Here is a 20,612-nt window from a genome sequence, read left to right as displayed (position 1 = left end):
GTTGGGGTTGTTTAGCCTGGAGAAGAGGAGGCTCAGAGGAGACCTTATTGCTGTCTACAACTACCTGAAGGGAGGTTGTAGCCAGATGGGGTTGGGGGGTGTAGTGGTTTGAGCCTTAACTGAGAGTTAAAAGCTCAAATGGGGAAAAGGCTGAGAATCTCTTCCCCACTTCCCCCCCACCTCCTCCCTCCAAACAGGGAGAGGAGGGAAAAAAAGGGTAAGGAGCAAACCCACTAAGCAACAATCTGGAGTCAGCTTGGAAGTAGAGAGGCAAATAATTTTTTTTTTTTTCTTCAAATATATATATATATAGCAATAACAGGGAATAAGGTTCACAAGGGCAAGGAACAAGAATGGATGGGAGGGGAATAGAAAAAAAATAATACAAAACCAGTCTGTCTCTGAAGAGGCACAGAGGCAGCAGGGAGAAGGATCAGGTCCGGCCACGTGGCTGAGGATCAGGAGAGCAGCTGCAGTAGCTCTCATCCAGCAGAGGCAGGAGCCAAAAGGGAGATCCAACAGCTATGAGGTCCTGCTTTTTATACCCTTGCTGGGCAGGGAGGGGGGAGTGGAACAGACTCAGCTTTCCCAGGGGGGAGACGCCCTTCAGGGAGTGTAAAGTACCCGCAAGCTCTCCACCCTGCTTTCTTCTTTTGTTTTCAGAAAAAGGTGTTAACCCACCACAAGGGGTTGGTCTCTTCTCTCAGGCAACCAGCACCAGAACAAGAGGACACAGTCTGAAGCTGTGCCAAGGGAAGTTTAGGCTGGATGTTAGGAACAAGTTCATCATAGAAAGAGAGATTGCCCATTGGAATGTGCTGCCCAGGGAGGTGGTGGAGTCACCATCACTGGCAGTGTTTAAGAAGAGACTGGATGGGGCACTTGGTGCCATGGTTTAGTTGATGAGATGGTGTTGGGTGATAGGTTGGACTTGATGATCTCAAAGGTCTTTTCCAACCTGGTTAATTCTGTATTCTGTACTCTGTAAAATATTTTACAAAATATGAGTCTTTTTCTCCTAGTGTCATAATACTTTGTCACGTGTGGAAGTTGAGGAACAGAGAGCTGACTAGACTGATTTTTGGCTGATACCATAATTTTCAAATCTAAATTGCTTAAGCCTGGCATATAGTGGTGTGTTTCTGACTCAGCATAAGAGGAAATAGATTTCAGACATGCTAAATAGCTGCAGAACAAGTTAACTTAATTATCAGAGCTTTTTTGGTGATGACTTGGATTTTGTACTATTTTGGTATCACCCAGGAAGTTTTTCATAGATCCAACCAGAGAATTTGGGCTTTTTGATCACTGTACACTGCACTGGTTAGGCTGCACCTTGAGTCCTGTGTCCAGTTCTGGGCCCCTCAGTTTAGGAAGGAGGTTGACTTGCTGGAACGAGTCCAGAGAAGGGCAACAAAATTGGTGAGGGGTTTGGAGTAGAGCCCTGTGAGGAAAGACAGGGAGCTGGGGTTGCTTAGCCTGGAGAAGAGGAGACTCATGGGAGATCTTATTGCTGTCTACAACTACCTGAAGGGAGGTTCTAGACAGGTGGATGTTGGTCTCTTCTCCCAGGCAGCCAGCACAAGAACAAGAGGACACAGTCTCAGGCTGCACCAGGGGAGGTTTAGGTTGGATCTTAGGAAGAAGTTCTATCCAGAGAGAGTGATTGCCCATTGGAATGTGCTGCCTGGGGAGGTGGTGGAGTCACCATCATTGGAGGTGTTCAGGAGGAGACTTGATGGGGTGCTTGGTTGCATGGTTTAGTTGTTTAGGTGGGTTGGATTGGTTGATGGGTTGGACACAATGATCTTGAAGGTCTCTTCCAACCTGGTCTGGTCTGGTCTGGTCTGGTCTATTCTATTCTATTCTATTCTATTCTATTCTATGCTATGCTATGCTATGCTATGCTATGCTATGCTATTCTATTCTATTCTATTCTATTCTATTCTATTCTATTCTATTCTATTCTATTCTATTCTATTCTATTCTATTCTGTTAGTCCTCATCAAAGAGCCAGTGACTGCCTTATTCAATGTGGGCCTTCAGACAGCTGCTTCTCTGTACCAGGAATGACCATCCTTAGAAATGGGGGCAGAGGAACCTGGCACATCTCTTTCACCTCTCACAAGGTGTCATGCTTTTGTTTTTAGCAATTAATGGTTATATTTATGGCAATCTCCCCGGCTTGGAGATGTGTGCTGACACTTCCATGTCCTGGCACCTGTTTGGCATGGGAAGCGAGATAGACATCCACGCTGCGTATTTCTACGGCCACACGTTCACTAGCAGAGACCAGAGGGCAGACGTCATCGGTTTGTTCCCAGCAACGTTCATCACAGCAGAGATGACTCCTGGGAGCCCTGGGAGGTGGTTGATAACGTGCCAGGTTAATGAGCACCTAAGAGGTATGCTGCTATAGATCTCCCTGATTGTTCAAGCCCCTGTTACGCTTGGAAAAGCAAGCTGAGAGGTGCTTTCAGAGGAAGCAGGGTTTGACACCTCTCTTCTCATTTTACTAACTGAACAGTTTGGAACTGTTTCATTAGATAAGCATCAAGAGCATGAGTTTAGTCACCAGTGGAAATTATGCATGTTGGGCAAAACTTCTGCTAGTACTAATGACTTAGCTGTGCAGTTCACCCGGGGAAGGCTTGCTAGACCCAGTGCTGACACCACGCTTTCTACGTCAACCAGGGATGAGCAATGGGAGGCACCTTCATCATCACTTTCCTTAGTAGATAAGGACTTACACATAAAGAAAGACCATGTCAGCTGAACACTTCACAGCTTTTTTTTTCCCCTTACAGAAAATGGACAAAAATTGTCTGTTTTCAGAGTGCTTTAAGTGCAGGAATTTGATGGTGATGTGATGACACTTGTGTGGTGTCAGAGCCTGAAAGCATGTACCATAAACCAGGCCTCTCAAGGGCAGGGCATGTATAATTATGAATTCAGAGACAAGTTGGGATAATTCTTGCTTTTAAGAACTTGCATAATGAGTTCAGTGGGATGTGCATCAGGCAAATCAGACTTAAGAGGTATGCTGCTATAGATCTCCCTGATTGTCCAAGCCCCTGTTATGCTTGGAAAAGCAAACTGAGAGGTGCTTTCAGAGGAAGCAGGGTTTGACACCTCTCTTCTCCTTTTACTAACTGAACAATTACAACAACAACTGAAACAACTGAGACACCCACCATCTCCCACAGAGACTCCAAACCCACACCCAGACACCAACCAGCTCCCACAGAGACTCCAAACCCACACCCAGACACCCACCAGCTCCCACAGAGACCCCAAACCCACACCCAGACACCCACCAGCTCCCACAGAGACCCCAAACCCCCACCCAGATGTCAACCAGCTCCCACAGAGACCCCAAACCCACACCCATTCTGGCTATCAACAGTGTAGTGATAACCAGCCTCTCTTTTAATAGAAGCCAAGGGGAGCTGATGCCATTCTGCACACTTCAGGAGGCAGTCAGACCCTCAAACACATTGTACCATCCTTATCCAGATGAAGGACTTGAGCAAATAAGCCCACTGAAGAGTCTCACAAATTATCATCTTGCAAGAGAAGAGTTCTAGAATCTGGCCCAGCATAAGGAGAGGACCTGTCTTGTTCAACATCTTTGTGGGTGCCATGGAAAGTGGCATTGAGTGCACCCTCAGCGAGTTTGCTGATGACACCAAGCTGTGTGGTGCAGCAGACAGCTGGAGGGAAGGGAGGCCATCCAGAGGGACCTGGACAGGCTGGAGAGGTGGGCACAAGCCAACCTCATGAAGTTCAAAAAGACCAAGTGCAGGGTCCTGCATCTGGGTCGAGGCAATCCCAGGCACAAATCCAGGCTGGGCAGGGACTGGCTGGAAAGCAGCCCTGAAGAGAGAGACTTGGGGGTGCTGGTGGAGGAGAAGCTCAACAGGAGCTCTCAGTGTGCACTTGCAGCCTGCAAAGCCAATCAGATCCTGGGCTGCAGCAGGAAAAGTGTTGTCAGCAGGGCACAGGAGGTGATCCTCCTCCTCTGCTCAGCTCTGGTGAGACCCCACCTGGAGTACTGCCTCCAGTTCTGGAGCCCCTGTTACAAGAGGGATGTGGAGGTGCTGGAAGGTGTCCAGAGAAGGGCCACGAGAATGAGCAGAGGGCTGGAGCACCTCTCCTATGAGGACAGACTGAAGGAGTTGGGGCTGTTCAGTCTGGAGAAGAGAAGGCTCCAAGGTGACCTCATTGTGGCCTTCCAGTATCTGAAGGGGGCTACAGGAAGGCTGGGGAGGGACTGCTCAGGATCTCAGGTAGTGATAGGACTAGGGGGAATGGAATGAAGCTGGAGGTGGGGAGATTCAGGCTGGAGGTGAGGAAGAAGTTCTTCCCCAGGAGAGTGGTGAAGCCCTGGAATGGGTTGTCCAGGGAGGTGGTCGAGGCCCCGTCCCTGGAGGTGTTTAAGCCCAGGCTGGATGAGGCTCTGTCCAGGCTGATCTAGTGTGGGGTGTCCCTGCCCATGGCAGAGGGGTTGGAACTGGATGGTCCTTGTGGTCCCTTCCAACACTGCCTGATACTGATACTATGATTTTTAAACCCAGAAATTCACCCTAGGAATTCACTCTGGTGGCTGTTTCCAATCCACGCAGCCCCTAATGAGTTTTGAAGGTGCGTTTGTATCCATCAGACTGCTGACTGCACAGCTGGCCAAGAATTGTCTCTAGATTCTTTCTCCTCCCAGGTGGCATGGAGGCACTCTATGATGTTCAGATCTGCCAAAAAAACCTGTCTCAGCCTTCAGCACTCCCTCACATGAGGAGATACTATATCGCTGCTGAAGAAGTGCTCTGGAATTACGGACCTGACGGTTATGATAAATTCACTGGGCAAGGTTTAAACGCCACTGGCAGGTAAGATTTCTTGTCCTCTCCTGTTGTGCTTTAATTTCTGGAGTCTGGGTGAGACTTCCCCAGTGACTCACCAGGGCTAGGTCTTGCAGTGTTATTAATTTTAATGAAAGGGGCAGAGAGGAATGGATTTAAAGAGCCTTGTCAGGAAGTTAGATTTCTAACTGAGATACTCAGAGCTGCCTTCTGGAGGTACTTATCTTGCTCTATTAAGTCCACGGAGAAAGTGAGCCCTGGTGAGGTATGCAAAGTCCACAGAGTTAATAACCTTATGTGGAGACTCCTCAGGTATCTGTCACACTTACAATGATGGAGTTTCCCCTCCCCTATTATTACTGATGAAGATGAATTGTATTATAGCATCTCCCGGGAAAGCTAACAAGGGCTAGAGACGCATGATACATTAGGTCACTGCAAGGGTGAGAGGGGCTGGAACCACCTTCTCTGAGAGAGGCCCAACAGGCAGACAAAACACATGATATGGAGGATTCCCTGTCCTCTCTCCACCTGACTGAACACTTGAAGGAGAGAGGGATGTGGCAACACATTCCTGTCCACCCCAGAAGGCACATCACCTCACCTGCAAGTTCACCTTTCCAGGTGCCCTTGCGTAACAGGCACGAAGCTCTGCAAGTGGAATTGAATAATGAAGGCAATGGTTTGTCTAGCTTGGAGGTGTGGCTAAGGTTAAGTCAGCCTACACCTTGCATCAAAACTAATTCTACAAAAGCCCACCAACCAACCACCCAAAAACCCCCACCAAAAACCAAGTCAGTGTGATTGGTGACTCCCTTCTGAAGGGAGCACAAGAACCAATACACAGATGGAACCAACTTCTTAGGGAAGTCTGCTGTCTCCCTGGTCCTGGGGGTTGGGGGGGGATCATTACCCAAAATGAAGGGTTCTGCCTGAACCTCCAATTATTTACTCAGTCTAATTTTTCAATTCCACAGTGAATCTGCAATATATTTCACACGAGGGACTGACAGGATAGGAGGGCAGTACTGGAAGGTTCGCTATGTGGAATACACTGACGCAACGTTCAGTAAGAAGAAGGTTTTGTCAGAGGACATGAAGCACCTGGGAATACTTGGTACAGTGAATACTTTCACCTTCTCTCATGGCATCAGGTTTGAGGGCAGATCCACTTGGATCCAGAGGGGAATTTTGTGCATGCAGCTGACAGCTAGCCCTCTCTTGTTTAGGTGGAAGTATGTTAGAGTGTGGTTCTTCTAACACCTTCACTTACTCTTGTTGGTTTAGGTCCTGTTATAAAAGCTGAAGTGGGAGATACAATTCTAGTCACTTTTGCTAACAAAGCCAAAAGAAGCTATAGCATTATGGCCCATGGTGTAAGCTTCAGCAAGCTGTCAGAAGGTGCTCCCTACTTAGATGGTAAGTTTGGACTGTACTGCTGTATTGTCACATCCAGAATACCTGCACCTAAAGATCTGCTGTTCTGCAAGATTGCCCTTTTTGTGGATGCTAAGATCCAGAAGCAATGATCTCATTAGTTCTTACCTAGTCTATGAGACACAGCCCATGGCACTCTCCAGTCTGCCAGTGTGATAGTTCTTCCCTTGGATATGTGCCAGACAAGGTGTCAAAAACTGACTGGGGTCCATGTTGAGGAAAAGTCACAAGCACAATCCAATTTGTATTAATTCTAATACTGCAGTTATGGAATGGAATGGAATGGAATGGAATGGAATGGAATGGAATGGAATGGAAGAGAAGAGAAAGAATAGAATAGAATAGAATAGAATAGAATAGAATAGAATAGAATAGAATAGAATAGAATAGAATAGAATAGAATAGAATAGAAATAATGAAATGAAATAATGAAATGAAATAATGAAATTAAATAATGAAATGAAATGAAATGAAATGAAATGAAATGAAATGAAATGAAATGAAATGAAATGAAATGAAATGAAATAATGAAATTAATCAAATTGAATTGAACTGAATTGAATAAAATTAGCCAGGTTGGAAAAGACCTCAGAGATCGTCACGTCCAACCTATCACCCAACACCATCTAGTCAACTAAACAATGGCACCAAGTGCCTCATTCAGTCTCCTCTGAAACACTGCCAGTGATGGTGACTCCACCACCTCCCTGGGCAGCACATTCCAATGGCCAACCTCTCTTTCTGGGAAGAACTTCATCCTAACATCCAGTCTGAACCTCCCCTGGCACAGCTTGAGACTGTGTCCTCTTGTTCTGGTGCTGGTTGCCTGGGAGAAGAGACCAACCCCCACCTGCCTACAACCTCCCTTCAGGTAGTTGTAGAGAGCAAGAAGGTCTCCCCTGAGACTCCTCTTCTCCAGGCTAAGCAACCCCAGCTCCCTCAGCCTCTCCTCATAGGGCTGTGCTCCAAACCCCTCCCCAGCTTTGTTGCCCTTCTCTGGACACCTTCCAGCAACTCAACATCTTTCCTAAACTGAGGGGCCCAGAACTGGACACAGGACTCAAGGTGTGGCCTAACCAGTGCAGTGTACAGGGGCAGAATAAGCCCCTGAATAGTTAGGGACTTAGTTAGGGAGTAAGCTTCAGGTGGCTCAAATAAGGTGAGCTGAATCACATCCCTAGAGTCTACAGAAACAACATTGTGGTCTCTGAAAAAGATTATGGTGCATTTGCAGCACTGAAAGGAAAGGTAGGTTTATTGCTGCCTAAATGACTTTGTTTCCAACGCAACACACCAGAAAGAAACTCGCAGGATATAATCCCTCTTTTGAGAACTGTGCTGAGGTAATTAGGTCACCATGTAAAACTCATCACATCATATAATAAACCAATACAGAAGGCATTATTAAATGCTGCTGTCTTTAGTTACCGACCTTGCGACACAACAAATTTGCCAGGCAGCCTCCCAGAACAGCCAGATTGAGTTTAGTCTTGAAGTTCTCTGCACACATCCTAATGCCAGCCATGTCAGATGTCACTCCCTCATGGAAGTGCAGCTTCCCTCTGCTCACAGCCCTTTCAGTTAATGTTCCCCAGTAAGAGTGCCCATCAGCGCTGCACACTTGGGTGTGGAGTAAAACAATAGAATCATAGAATCAATAAGGTTGGAAAAGACCTCAGAGATCATCAAGTCCAACCTGTCACCCAAGACCTCCTGACTACTAAACAATGGCACCAAGTGCCACATCCAATTCCTTCTTGAACACCTCCAGGGACAGTGACTCCACCACCTCCCTGGGCAGCACATTCCAATGGAATCAATACAGTTCAGCAGCAGCATGCACTGCTCACCTCTGGGTGTTTGGAGAGGAAGCTTATTCCAGATCCATCAACAATCTTTCTGCCCCTTCTTCTTTCCTTATAACCCTTGATGTCTTGGATTTCCATCATGTCTAGCAATGGGTGTATACATGCAGAGGCCCTACAGGGACTCTAGGTTTCCACTGAAGGTAAATGATTTGTCAGAGACTGTGCATTGCCTGAGTGCAGCTTACTCATGTGGAAATTCTGTGTGCAAATGTCCCTACAGAGATTTATTGACCTGCAAACGTTTGTTTCTAATTGTATTCTCAGGAAATACTCTTCCACGTTGTGTTTGCCGCTTGCCCAGCCTCAGAGGAGTGTTAACTCCAAAGGGATGTTCTCCTTCTTGAGCACTTGTCTCAGTCCAGAGAGGCAAAGTGACTCAGTTCTTTTGAATATTCCCCTGTTATGAAATCAGAGGCACAAATGAAGCCAAAATATCAACAGCTGGGCTATTTATTACACAATAAAGTGGATGGATCAGAAGGAGAGAGAGAAAATAGAGAGGGAGAGAGAGAAGAGGGAGAGAGAAGAGGAAAGTAATTATATTACCACACCCCTCACCCCCCAAGACAGTTTGAGTCTGTGGAGGAAAGGTGCTGCAGCTTTGGCTGTAGAAGAGATGTTGGCTCTGTAGAGGAAGGGTGCTGCAGCTTTGGCTGTAGAAGAGATGTTGGCTCTGTAGAGGAAGGGTGCTGCAGCTTTGGCTGTAGAAGAGATGTTGGCTCTGTAGAGGAAGGGTGCTGCAGCTTTGGCTGTAGAAGAGATGTTGTTCTCTGAGCAGCCTCTTCAGCTCCATGAGTTGCAGCAGGTGGAACTTAGGACACGGAGAGAGAGTTCCTCTAGGTCTGCTTCTTCCAGGCTCCATGGTGATGTCTCTGTCATTTTTCTCTCTCCTGGTGTTCTCTCAAGTTTCTTCAGAGCAGCATTGCCCCAGGCTTTTCCTTCTCTCATGTTTTCCTTCTCAACGGCATTGTCCAGATCTTTTCCTTCTGTGTTTTCCTCCTCCTGTGTTTTCCTTCTACTGAGCCAGTAGTTGCTCAAGTCTTTTTATACAGTTTTTTAGTCCTTAGGTAAGTGTCCAGGTATTGTTCCCCAGAAAATCTTCCTGTGTATTCCTTTGTGTTTGGACAGGGATCTGGAGAAAGGCGGGGGCGGGGGGGGGGCTCCACCTCCTCCTTCTCCATTTACCTGCCCACACACCCAATACACATCAGGGGCCAGGTGATGAATCCCTTGTCTCACCATCCTCCCTTACTAGGGTACCTGATGTGTGGAGATTACCTTGTCTTGTGCATATTCCCTACAGTATCAATAGCAGTGGCCTCGGTCCATTGTCTGGCCCAGCAGCAAAGGTGATTTTATCTTTGTCGAGTCACAGTGTGCCCAGGTGGCCAATGGCATCCTGGCCTGCATTGAGAATAGTGTAGCCAGCAGGAGCAGGGAAGTCATTGTGCCCTGTACTCTGCATTGGTGAGGCCACACCTTGAGGCCTGTGTCCAGTTCTGGGCCCCTCAGTTTAAGAAAGACATCAAAACACTTGAACGTGTCCAGAGAAGGGCAACAAGGCTGGGGAGAGGCCTTGAGCATAGCCCTGTGAGGAGAGGCTGAGGGAGCTGGGATTGTTTAGCCTGGAGAAGAGGAGGCTCAGGGGAGACCTTCTTGCTCTCTACAACTACCTGAAAGGTGGTTGTAGCTGGGAAGGGGTTGGTCTCTTCTCCCAGGCAACCAGCACCAGAACAAGGGGACACAGTCTCAAGCTGTGCCAGGGGACGTTTAGACTCAAGGTGAGGAGAAAGTTCTACACCGAGCGAGTCCTTCATCATTGGAATGTGCTGCCCAGGGAGGTGGTGGAGTCACCATCCCTGGAGGTGTTCAAGAGGAGATTGGATGTGGCACTTGGTGCAATGGTTTAGTCATGGGGTCTGTGGTGACAGGTTGGACTCGATGATCCTCAAGGTCTCTTCCAACCTTAGTGATACTGTGATACTGTGATAAATCAAGAGACAAGATTTAGTCTCTCACAGCACTGTTGCAGGATGCATCCAGTAGTAACAGATGCTGTTGAAGCAGTTCCCTCCTTGGTGTTTGGTTTTGTGGAAAATAGAATGTGTTCACATGTAACACCGCTGTTTTCACCTGCCTAAGCTTTCAAGAGTCTTCTCTCAGAGTGCTAGAGAGGAATATTGGATCAGGGCTGTCTGCTGCCACCAGACACACCTGACCACACAGAGAAAATCCAGTCAGTGGATGCCTAAATGTTCACCCAAATTTCAGATTTTATCTGACTGATTTCAAGGCCCAGAAAGTTTATACTCAGCACCTTCTCCACAAAGAGTGCAAGGCTGACCCATTTTCATAACTTTCCTTTCAAGTTTCTTTTGTAAGTCCTCTCTGAGTGGACATCAACACTCTTTTACAGTGGCTGAGTTACACAAGTGGTGTTGCATCCACCCTGTGCCCAGCAGCAGAAAATGGCCCAAATCCTTTAACAGTAGCTTCCACAGAAAGTAATAGCAACCACCCTCTGAAGGCTTTGACAGAGGCTCCTGTGTGCTGCCACCAAATCAAAAAGAAGCAATGATTAAGATCAGATTTGTTTTGAATTTCCAAAGACCCACAGTTGCAGCTCTGTTTGCTGATGTAATTGCTTTGGTGCCTAATGAAAAGCCAAGTCTGCCTTCATGCTGCAGGTGAATCTCACGATCAGGCAGGTAAGTTACAAACATCAGAAGCAGCCATTTAAGCAGACGGGTGAGCTCTGCATGCTTTGTCTGATTGCAGCTAGATAATGCAGATAGTGCCAGAAAGTGTCTGGGTGAAGCAGCTACCCTTGTTCTGCAAGGAACCAATGTGGTTATCCCTATGGCACAGGACTCCAGTGAGATGTCCCCGTGGCACAAGCGCCCATACTTCAGGGTAGTGCTCCAGCTGTGGCTGCAAGAAGGAGCTTGTCCTCAGAAAGAAACAGCTATGTCTCACTCCCAGCTAACAACTGTGTTTAGGAAGACAAAACCTTCCCATAACCTTGATGCCTCTCGGTTTTCTCTCTGCAGGCTATCTGAAGCCAGGAGCCCACGTTAAGCCAGGTGAAACCTTCACGTACAAATGGAGGGTTCCTGAAAACGGAGGTCCAACAGGGAGTGACCCTCCATGCCTGACCTATCTGTACTACTCAGCCACTGATGCTGTCAAAGACACCAACTCCGGCCTTGTGGGGCCTCTGCTGGTCTGCAGGAAGAACACGCTGAATCACGATGGGACGCAGGTGCCCAAAGCGGACATCTGGCTTGTTCCTAACGGCAGGGTGGTGAACTGCAAGGGGGTTCCCATAGGGGCCAATTCCCCCACTTCCCAGCTCAGTTTTAAGAGCTTAAACAAATATCGTTCCTCAGGGTAAAAACTGACTTGAAAGGATAATTAGGAAGGTGAAACTGCCAGCCCAGAGAATTCTGGCTCATCCCTAGGTTTTCCATCTTTTCTATGTGCTTATTAGTAATGAAGGCATCTTTCCACCCTAAGCAAGTAATGGACACTTTAATTATCCTTCTGGTGGATGGGAGGGTGTCAGTTCTTGTCTCTGCAAGGAGCCCCACAAGACAGCTGAAATTTTGAGAGGAGAGAAAGCTTTGTTAAAAAGGAAAAACCCCACTTTAACTTGTCTAATTCTGTATAAACTCTTCTTTTCTTTTTATGTCTGGGCTCCCTTCTTGGCTACAGAAAGGAATAGACAGAGAATTTTACCTCCTGTTTTCGATCTTTGATGAGAATGACAGCTGGTATCTGAACAAGAATATTGAAACATTTACTGGAGACCCTTCAAAAGTAGATGAAAATGATGCAGATTTCAAGGAATCCAACAAAATGCATGGTAGGGAATGTTTAATACCTGTTAATGCTAGCTTTTCTGAAATCATCTTAGGAAGATGAATTGGCAGATGCTATCATCATTTATAGCTGATTGCAGTGCACTGGAGGGTGAGGGAGAAAGCTCTCAGTTTGTGGCCAGCCCTTGGAATAGAATCAAATAGAATAAACCAGGTTGGAAGAGACCTCCAAGATCATCATGTCCAACCCATCAACCAATCCAACCCATTAACCAATCCAACCCACCTAAACAACTAACCCATGGCAACAACTAAACCATGGAGGGCATGTTGAAACCCCAGGCACATTAACAATGGATACATCTACCTGCCAACTGCATCTGGTGAAAGGGAGCAGAGTATAGCTTTTAGGTACAACACTTGGACATATAAATTGGCATAATGCCAGAGTCAGGCACTGGTGATTTAAATTTCACTGATGCCCTTGGCATTGACTCAGACAATGAAGGTCATAGAATCATAGAATCAATAAGATTGGAAAAGACCTCAGAGATCACCAAGTCCAACCTGTCACCCAACACCTCAGGACTAACTAAACCATGGCACCAAGTGCCACGTCCAATCCCCTCTTGAACACCTCCAGTGATGGTGACTCCACCACCTCCCTGGGCAGCACATTCCAATGGCCAATCACTATTTCTGTGAAAAACTTTCTCCTCACCTCAAGCCTAATCTCCCCTGGCACAGTTTGAGACTGCGTCCTCTTGTTCTGGTGCTGGTTGCCTGGGAGAAGAGACCAACCCCCACCTGGCTACAACCTCCCTTCAGGGAGTTGTAGACAGCAAGAAGATCTCCCCTGAGACTCCTCTTCTCCAGGCTAAGCAACCCCAGCTCCCTCAGCCTCTCCTCACAGGGCTGTGCTCCAAACCCCTCCCCAGCTTTGTTGCCCTTCTCTGGACACCTTCCAGCAACTCAACATCTTTCCTAAGCTGAGGGGCCCAGAACTGGACACAGGACTCAAGGTGTGGCCTAACCAGTGCTGAGTACATGGGCAGAATGACCTCCCTGCTCCTGCTGGCCACACTATTCCTGATACAGGCCAGGATGCCATTGGCCTTCTTAGCCACCTTGTCACACTGCTGGCTCATGTTCAGCCTACTATCAACCAGTACCCCCAGGTCCCTTTCTGCCTGGCTGCTCTCCAGCCACTCTGACCCCAGCCTGTAGCACTGCATGGGGTTGTTGTGGCCAATGTGTAGAACACGGCACATAGATGTGTTAAATGTTAATGTGTTATATGTCAATTGTGTTAAATGTGTTTCCACCAACCTCACTGGCTCTCTCCTTCTCTTCCAGCTGTCAATGGCTACTTGTATGGCAATCTGCCAGGCCTGGCCATGTGCAAGGATGACAAAGTTTCCTGGCACCTCATCGGACTGGGCAGTCACTACGACATGCATGGGGTTCAATTTCAGGGTAACACCATTGACCTGAGAGGGACAAGGAGAGATGGGCTGGCCTTATTCCCTCACTTATCAGGGACAGCACTGATGCAGCCAGACCGTGTGGGTACGTTCATGAACTTATCATGGTGGTGTGGTGTGTGTAGAAACCAGGCAACCAACATAACGGCAATGGAATGGAATGGAATGGAATGGAATGGAATGGAATGGAATGGAATGGAATGGAATGGAATGGAATGGAATGGAATAGAATAGAATAGAATAGAATAGAATAGAATAGAATAGAATAGAATAGAATAGACCAGGTTGGAAGAGACCTTCAAGATCATCATGTCCAACCTGTCATCCAACACCATCTAATCAACTAAACTATGCAACCAAGCACCCTATCAAGCCTCCTCCTGAACACCTCCAGTGATGGTGACCCCACTTGAGATGCTCTGCTCTGCTCTGCTCTGCATGAGGGAGCCTGAAAGCATGGAGAAGATGGGGACCTGGTGTAGCTGAGAATTCAGGCTGGGCTACTTTTCTGGGAAAGTGCTATGAATGTGTATGTGCACCAAAGAGTGGAGGCTTTGATCACCTTGGGATAAGCTGAGAAGCAGGCAGAGAGATAGCTAAAGGGTTGCTCACAGGTTTTCTACAACTCTTATAGCAGGTTTTGGGGTTTGTTTTTTAGCAAAGATAAAATTCACTGCTATGTAGATAGCATCATTTAGGTATTTCAGGACTTCAATAATAGTTTTTGGATCTTCTTCAGAAAGACTGGAAAGACTAACATGGTCTTCTTCTATGACAAGGTGACCTGCTTAGTAGTCAAGGGAAAGGCTATGGATGTTGTCTGCTTAGACCTTAGTAAAACTTCTGACATCATTTCCCACCAGCATCCAGCTGGAGAAACTGGCTGCTCACAGCTGGGTGGGCATATGCTTTTTTGGGTGAAAAACTGGCTGGCTAGGCCCAAACTGTGTTGGAGTACAGAATTAAATCCAGTTGGTGGCTGGTCACAAGTGGTGTTCCCCAGGGCCCAGTTTTGGGGCCAGTTCTATTTGATGTCTGTATCAATGATCTGGATGAGGGAATTGAGTGCACCCTCAGTATGTTTGCAGATGACTTTAAGTTGGGTAGCAGTGTTGATGTGTTTGAGGATGTGTAGATGGATCTGGGCAGTCTGGATTGATGGGCCAAGGACAACTGTATGAGGTTCAACAAGGCCAAGTACTGAGCCCTGCACCTGGGTCACAACACCACCAAGCAACGCTGCAGGTTTAGGGGAGAGCATCTGGAAAGCTACCTGGTGGAAATGGACCTGGGGACATTGGTTCACAGGCAGCTGAATGAGCCAGCAATGTGCCCAGGTGCTAAGAGGTCCAACAACATTCTGACTTGTATTAGACACAGTGTAGTCAGCAACAGGGAACTGATGGTCTGCCTGTACTTGGCACTTGGTGAGCCCTCACTACAGGAAGAATATTCAGGTGGTGGAGCATATCTAGAGAAGGGCAACAAAACTGGTGTGGAGGCCTAGAGAATAAGTCTCATGAGGAGTGGCTGAGGGAACTGGAGTTGTTTAATCTGGTGTAAAGGAGGCTAACTGGAAACCTCACCACTCTCTTTAACTACTTGGAAAGAGATTGTAGCAAGCTGGGGGTCAATCTCTTCCCCCAAGTAACAAGTGACAGGACACGAAGAAATGACTTGAAGTTGTGCCAGGGGAGGTTTAAGTTGGATATTAGGAAAAGTTCCTTCACCAAAAGGGTTGTCAGGCACTGGAAGAGGCTGCCCAGGGAAGTGGTGGTGTCACCTTCCTTGGAGGTATTTAAAAGATATCTAGATGTGGCACTTAGGGACATGGTTTAGTGGTGGAGTTGGCAGTGATAGGTTAATGGTAGGAGTAAAAAATCTTGAAGGTCTCTCCCAACCTAAATGATTCTATACAGGCATCTCCTTGCTTGACTTGCCATACAGCATCCTAGAATAGTTTTGTCTGAGGACAGGCAAAGTACAGGACCTAATGTGAGAAACTCCTTTCAGAAGCTTTTCAATTTGTCTGAATCTCTCGTGCTTTGATTTCCAGGCACATTCAAAGTGGTTTGCAGGACTTTTGATCACTTTGTTGGTGGGATGAAACATCTCTACGAGGTCAGCAGCTGCCGTAATACCAGCGGAGGTCAGCAGCAGCAGCATGGAGCCATGAGGCTGTATTACATCGCTGCCGAGGAGGTGGAGTGGGACTATGCCTCAAACAAGAGCGCAGCACCAGGGCTTTACAACATCAGCATCTATGAGGAAAGGTATCCAGAGGAAAAAAATGCTTGTGGGCATGGCATGCACTTATAGTGGAGGAGAAACATTGAAGCATCCTTTCAGGAAGCCAGTCTCACACGTTTTAGGACTCTCTCCTTGCTGAATAAAATAAGAGGAAATGCTTTTATAAAGGGACATCTTCATAGTATCATCATAGTATCATAGTATCACTCAGGGTTGGAAGGGACCACAAGGATCATCTAGTTCCAACCCCCCTGCCATGGGCAGGGACACCCCACACTAGATCAGCCTGGCCAGAGCCTCAGCCAGCCTGGGCTTAAACACCTCCAGGGACGGGGCCTTGACCACCTCCCTGGACAACCCATTCCAGGGTTTCACCACTCTCATGGTGAAGAACCTCCTCCTCACATCTAGCCTGAATCTCCCCACCTCCAGCTTCATTCCATTCCCCCTAGACCCCCTCAGACCAGACTAGTTCACAGGCACTGCTTTCAAATGTTCTCTCCTCAGAGTGTCTTGTAACGTTAGTGAAGCCAAGAAAGCTTTCATGCTCCAAAATCCATGTGTGAGTTCCAGCCCAGGCTCATTGCCACAGCGATGCCCTCCAGTCCTCTCCTCTGTCTTCCTCACTCTCCCCAGCCCCTCTGCCACAGTGCTCATTTCACAGAGAAGAGACCAGGCACCTGTCCCAGACATGAGCCTCTGCAAGCAATGCAGATACATTAGGAAGCTGGCAATCCTGCTTCAGCCCCTGTCTCCCCTGGAAAAATCAGAAGGCAGTGACTACTGCGAGGGGACCACATCTGCACTGCACTGTGCTATGGAATAAAAACCATGTGCAGGAGATAGGTGTTCCAGATCACGCTGCATAGGGAAGTCTCTCTGAGACCACTTTGATTCTTTTTCTTAGAAATATGTTCCTCATTCCACTTATTCCAAAGTGGAACAAAGAGCCTATTTCAAATATAAATGTTAGAAAAAGTGGCAGGGATCAGTCCTGGGACCTGTCTTGTTCAACATCTTTGTGGGTGACATGGACAGTGGCATTGAGTGCACCCTCAGCAAGTTTGCTGATGACACCAAGCTGTGTGGTGCAGCAGACACGCTGGAGGGAAGGGAGGCCATCCAGAGGGACCTGGACAGGCTGGAGAGGTGGGCACAAGCCAAGCTCATGAAGTTCAATAAGAGCAAGTGCAGGGTCCTGCATCTGGGTCGAGGCAATCCCAGGCACAAATCCAGGCTGGGCAGTGACTGGCTGGAAAGTAGCCCTGAGGAGAGAGACTTGGGGGTGCTGGTGGACAAAAAGCTCAACATGAGCTCTCAATGTGCACTTGCAGCCCGCAAAGCCAATCAGATCCTGGGCTGCATCAGGAGAAGTGTGGCCAGCAGGTCAAGGGAGGTGATCCTCCCCCTCTACTCAGCCCTGGTGAGACCCCACCTGGAGTACTGTGTCCAGTTCTGGAGCCCCTATTGCAAGAGGGATGTGGAGGTGCTGGAGTGTGTCCAGAGAAGGGCCAGGATGATCAGAGGGCTGGAGCACCTCTCCTGTGAGGACAGACTGAGGGAGTTGGGGCTGTTCAGTCTGCAGAAGAGAAGGCTCCGAGGTGACCTAATTGTGGCCTTCCAGTATCTGCAGGGGGCCTACAGGAAGGCTGGGGAAGGACTTCTCAGGATCTCAGGTAGTGATAGAACTAGGGGGAATGCAATGAAGCTGGAGGTGGGGAGATTCAGGCTAGATGTAAGGAGGAGGTTCTTCACCATGAGAGTGGTGAAACCCTGGAATGGGTTGTCCAGGAAGGTGGTTGAGGCCCCGTCCCTGGAGGTGTTTAAGCCCAGGCTGGCTGAGGCTCTGGCCAGCCTGATGTAGTGTGGGATGTCCCTGCCCATGGCAGGGGGGTTGGAACTAGATGATCCTTGTGGTCCCTTCCAACCCTGAATGAAACTATGAAACTATGAAAACTGCAGCCTGCCCAAAGGAAGAGCACAGCCCAGCTGGCAGAAAATAGACGTGAAGAGTCACAGGTGATGAAATGTGTGTAAAGAATGTGTTAACTCTGGTATTGGCAAAGGCTGCTGCTGCACACACAGTGGATTACTACAATGAGCAGTATTCCAGGGGCATTTTTTCCTTTTATTTAATACGTTGTGAGCCAACCTGGCTACTCCCTTGCCAGGGGCACCTCGGAGACGAGCTGCCAGGAGACAGAGGGTGACCGCTCTCCTCCGCAACTGGTGGCGAGCGTCCTCTGCTGGCGAGTCAGCCCTCTGGGCTCCCACCAGGGAATCACAGAATCACCAAGGTTGGAAGAGAAATCAAAGATGACAAAGTCCAACCTGTCACCACAGACCTCATGACTAAACCATGGCAACAAGTGCCACATCCAATCCCCTCTTGAACACCTCCAGGAACGGTGACTCCACCACCTCCCTGGGCAGCACATTCCAGTGGCCAACAACTCTCCCAGTGAAGAACTTTCTCCTCACTTCAAGTCTAAACTTCCCCTGGCATAGCTTGAGACTGTGTCCTCTTGTTCTGTTGGTGGTTGCCTGGGAGAAGAGACCAACCCCCTCCTGGCTGCAACCTCCCTTCAGGTAGCTGTAGACAGCAATAAGACCTCCCCTGAGCCTCCTCTTCTCCAGGCTAAAAACAAACTGGGGGGACTGCACAAACATGGGGGACACAAAAAGTATCCTCTGCCAGGTGCAGAAAGGAAAATGCATATATAATTTTATCTTTATGCTGGGAAATCATCCAGCCCTGTGTAATACCTAGAAGCAGGAGGGCAGGGTAGACCAACCTTCTCTTATATCAGATGACTGCATTTACTTTCGCAAGGTTAGGCTTGGGTTATCATACTCCTGTGGCTGACTAGTAGCCAAAATAGTGGAATGAACCAACATGAGAGGATGATTCAGGTTTACAGGGACAGGTAGTGTCTTAATAAGACTGAGAGGAATGGAGCAAAATTACAAATGGGTAGATTCAGATTGGATGTTAGGAAGAAGTTCTTCCCCATGAGGGTGGTGAGACACTGGAACAGGTTGCCCAGGGAGGTGGTGGAAGCTCCATCCCTGGAGGTTTTTAAGGTTAGGCTGGATGTGGCTGTAAGCAACCTGATCTAGTGTGAGGTGTCCCTGCCCATGACACTGGGGTAGGAGCTAGATGATCCTTGATGTCCCTTCCAGTGCTGACAGTTCTATGATTCTGGTGGAACAGAGGATGCAGCCAGAGAGAGTGGCCAAAACCACTCTCAGCTTGAAGCTCTTTTCTGCTCTGACAGTTCTGTAGAAGGATTTCTGTTCCCAACATTTTGTGGTGAGTGCAAGGCATCCTCAGCTTCACCTTCTCAGTTTGAAGAAGGTGTGCAGTTAGTGAAGATTATAGCTGCTATTAGTTGCTATTTAAAACACCTTGAAGATTATAGCTGCTATTATTTGCTTTTTCAAACATTTTGCAGCACTCAGGGCTTCACATCAATCAGCACATTGGACCTGGCTGCAATAATATGATGTGAATAATAACTATAATAGTAACATTGTGAACAGCACAATAGTTACTAGCCTTTAGGCATGTGAAGTTTTGGTACTTTTAATTCTTGTCTTTTTATTTTGCAGCTATGGGCATGTTTTTCTGAGCCAAGCAGAAGACATGATTGGATCAAAATACAAGAAGGTGGTTTACAGGGAGTATACCAACAGCAACTTCACGCAGCGCAAAGTGAGGACAGAGGAGGAGGAACACTTGGAAATCCTGGGCAAGTAGCTCTCATGGCTGACAGACTGAGTCTGATCAGAATAGAATAGAATAGAATAGAATAGAATAGAATAGAATAGAATAGAATAGAATAGAATAGAATAGAATAGAATAGAATAGAATAGAACAAGTTGGAAAAGACTTTTGAGATCATTGAGTCCAACCCATCACCCAACACCATCTAATCAACTAAACCATGGCACCAAGCGCCCCATCCTGGCTCTTCCTAAACACTTCCAGTGATGGTGACTCCACCACCTCCCTGGGCAGCACATTCCAATGGCCAATCTCTCTTTCTGGGAAGAATTTCTTCCTAACATCCAGACTAAACCTCCCCTGGCACTGATTGAGACTACGTCCTCTTGTTCTGGTGCTGGTTGCCTGGGAGAAGAGACCAACCCCCACCTGGCTACAACCTCCCTTCAGGTAGTTGTAGAGAGCAAAAAGGTCTCCCCTGAGCCTCCTCTTCTCCAGGCTAAGCAACCCCAGCTCCCTCAGCCTCTCCTCACAGGGCTGTGCTCCAAACCCCTCCCCAGCCTCGTTGCCCTTCTCTGGACACGTTCAAGAGTCTCAATATCCTTCTTGAATTGAGGGGCCCAGAACTGGACACAGGACTCAAGGTGTGACTAGAATTAGAATTACTTATATACAAAATGATTAATGATATGTATGGAGACTTCAATCAGCTGAGATAACAAACCAATCTTTATGGCTTTGCTGAAAGACCAGGAGAGCTCATGGGTTTTGAGAAAAGCCTTGGCTCCACTCTGAGGCTCCGCTCTCCCCCACTTCTGAACTTGTTACCTTCACAAAAGCAGCACTGTAATCACTGGCATTCTTCTGGTTTAATTTAGGACCATTACTCCATGCTGAGGTTGGTGACTCTGTACTGATCATATTTAAGAACAAAGCCAGCAGGCCTTATTCGATAAGTGCACATGGCATAGAAGAAGTGGGTTGTGAAGAACAACCTGAGACACCAATTACCCTCCCTGGTAAGAGTCTTCTCCTTTTTTTTTCCTTTCTTTCTTCTTTTTGTTTGTTTGAGCTAAAAAGCTTCTATAGAAAAGCTTTTAAATGCATCCATAACAATCTCTCATCTCAAGTTTACACATCCCTATGTACTTCCAGGCATACCAGGC

General features: G+C 47.5%; 1 protein-coding gene across 3 annotated transcripts in view; it reads left to right on the top strand.

Annotated features, from left to right (window-relative positions):
* HEPHL1 (hephaestin like 1) overlaps positions 1-20,612 on the top strand; it is a 47,824-nt gene that overhangs the window by 16,337 nt on the left and 10,875 nt on the right. For all 3 annotated transcript variants that reach the window (XM_068145572.1, XM_068145581.1, XM_068145590.1), the window contains 10 exons: positions 2,151-2,405; positions 4,718-4,886; positions 5,837-5,976; positions 6,147-6,278; positions 11,215-11,426; positions 11,879-12,029; positions 13,342-13,554; positions 15,526-15,742; positions 19,332-19,471; positions 20,325-20,465. In XM_068145572.1, coding sequence (XP_068001673.1) covers positions 2,151-2,405; positions 4,718-4,886; positions 5,837-5,976; positions 6,147-6,278; positions 11,215-11,426; positions 11,879-12,029; positions 13,342-13,554; positions 15,526-15,742; positions 19,332-19,471; positions 20,325-20,465 — 1,770 coding nt within the window. The remainder of the gene's footprint in view (positions 1-2,150; positions 2,406-4,717; positions 4,887-5,836; positions 5,977-6,146; positions 6,279-11,214; positions 11,427-11,878; positions 12,030-13,341; positions 13,555-15,525; positions 15,743-19,331; positions 19,472-20,324; positions 20,466-20,612) is intronic.

The sequence above is a fragment of the Melanerpes formicivorus genome, unplaced genomic scaffold (genome assembly GCF_026170545.1).
Source record: "Melanerpes formicivorus ecotype bairdi unplaced genomic scaffold, bMelFor1.0.p_v2 SCAF_1, whole genome shotgun sequence".
Classification (NCBI taxonomy): domain Eukaryota; kingdom Metazoa; phylum Chordata; class Aves; order Piciformes; family Picidae; genus Melanerpes; species Melanerpes formicivorus.
Note: the sequence above shows the minus strand (reverse complement) of the source record. Positions and strands in the feature narration are given on the sequence as shown.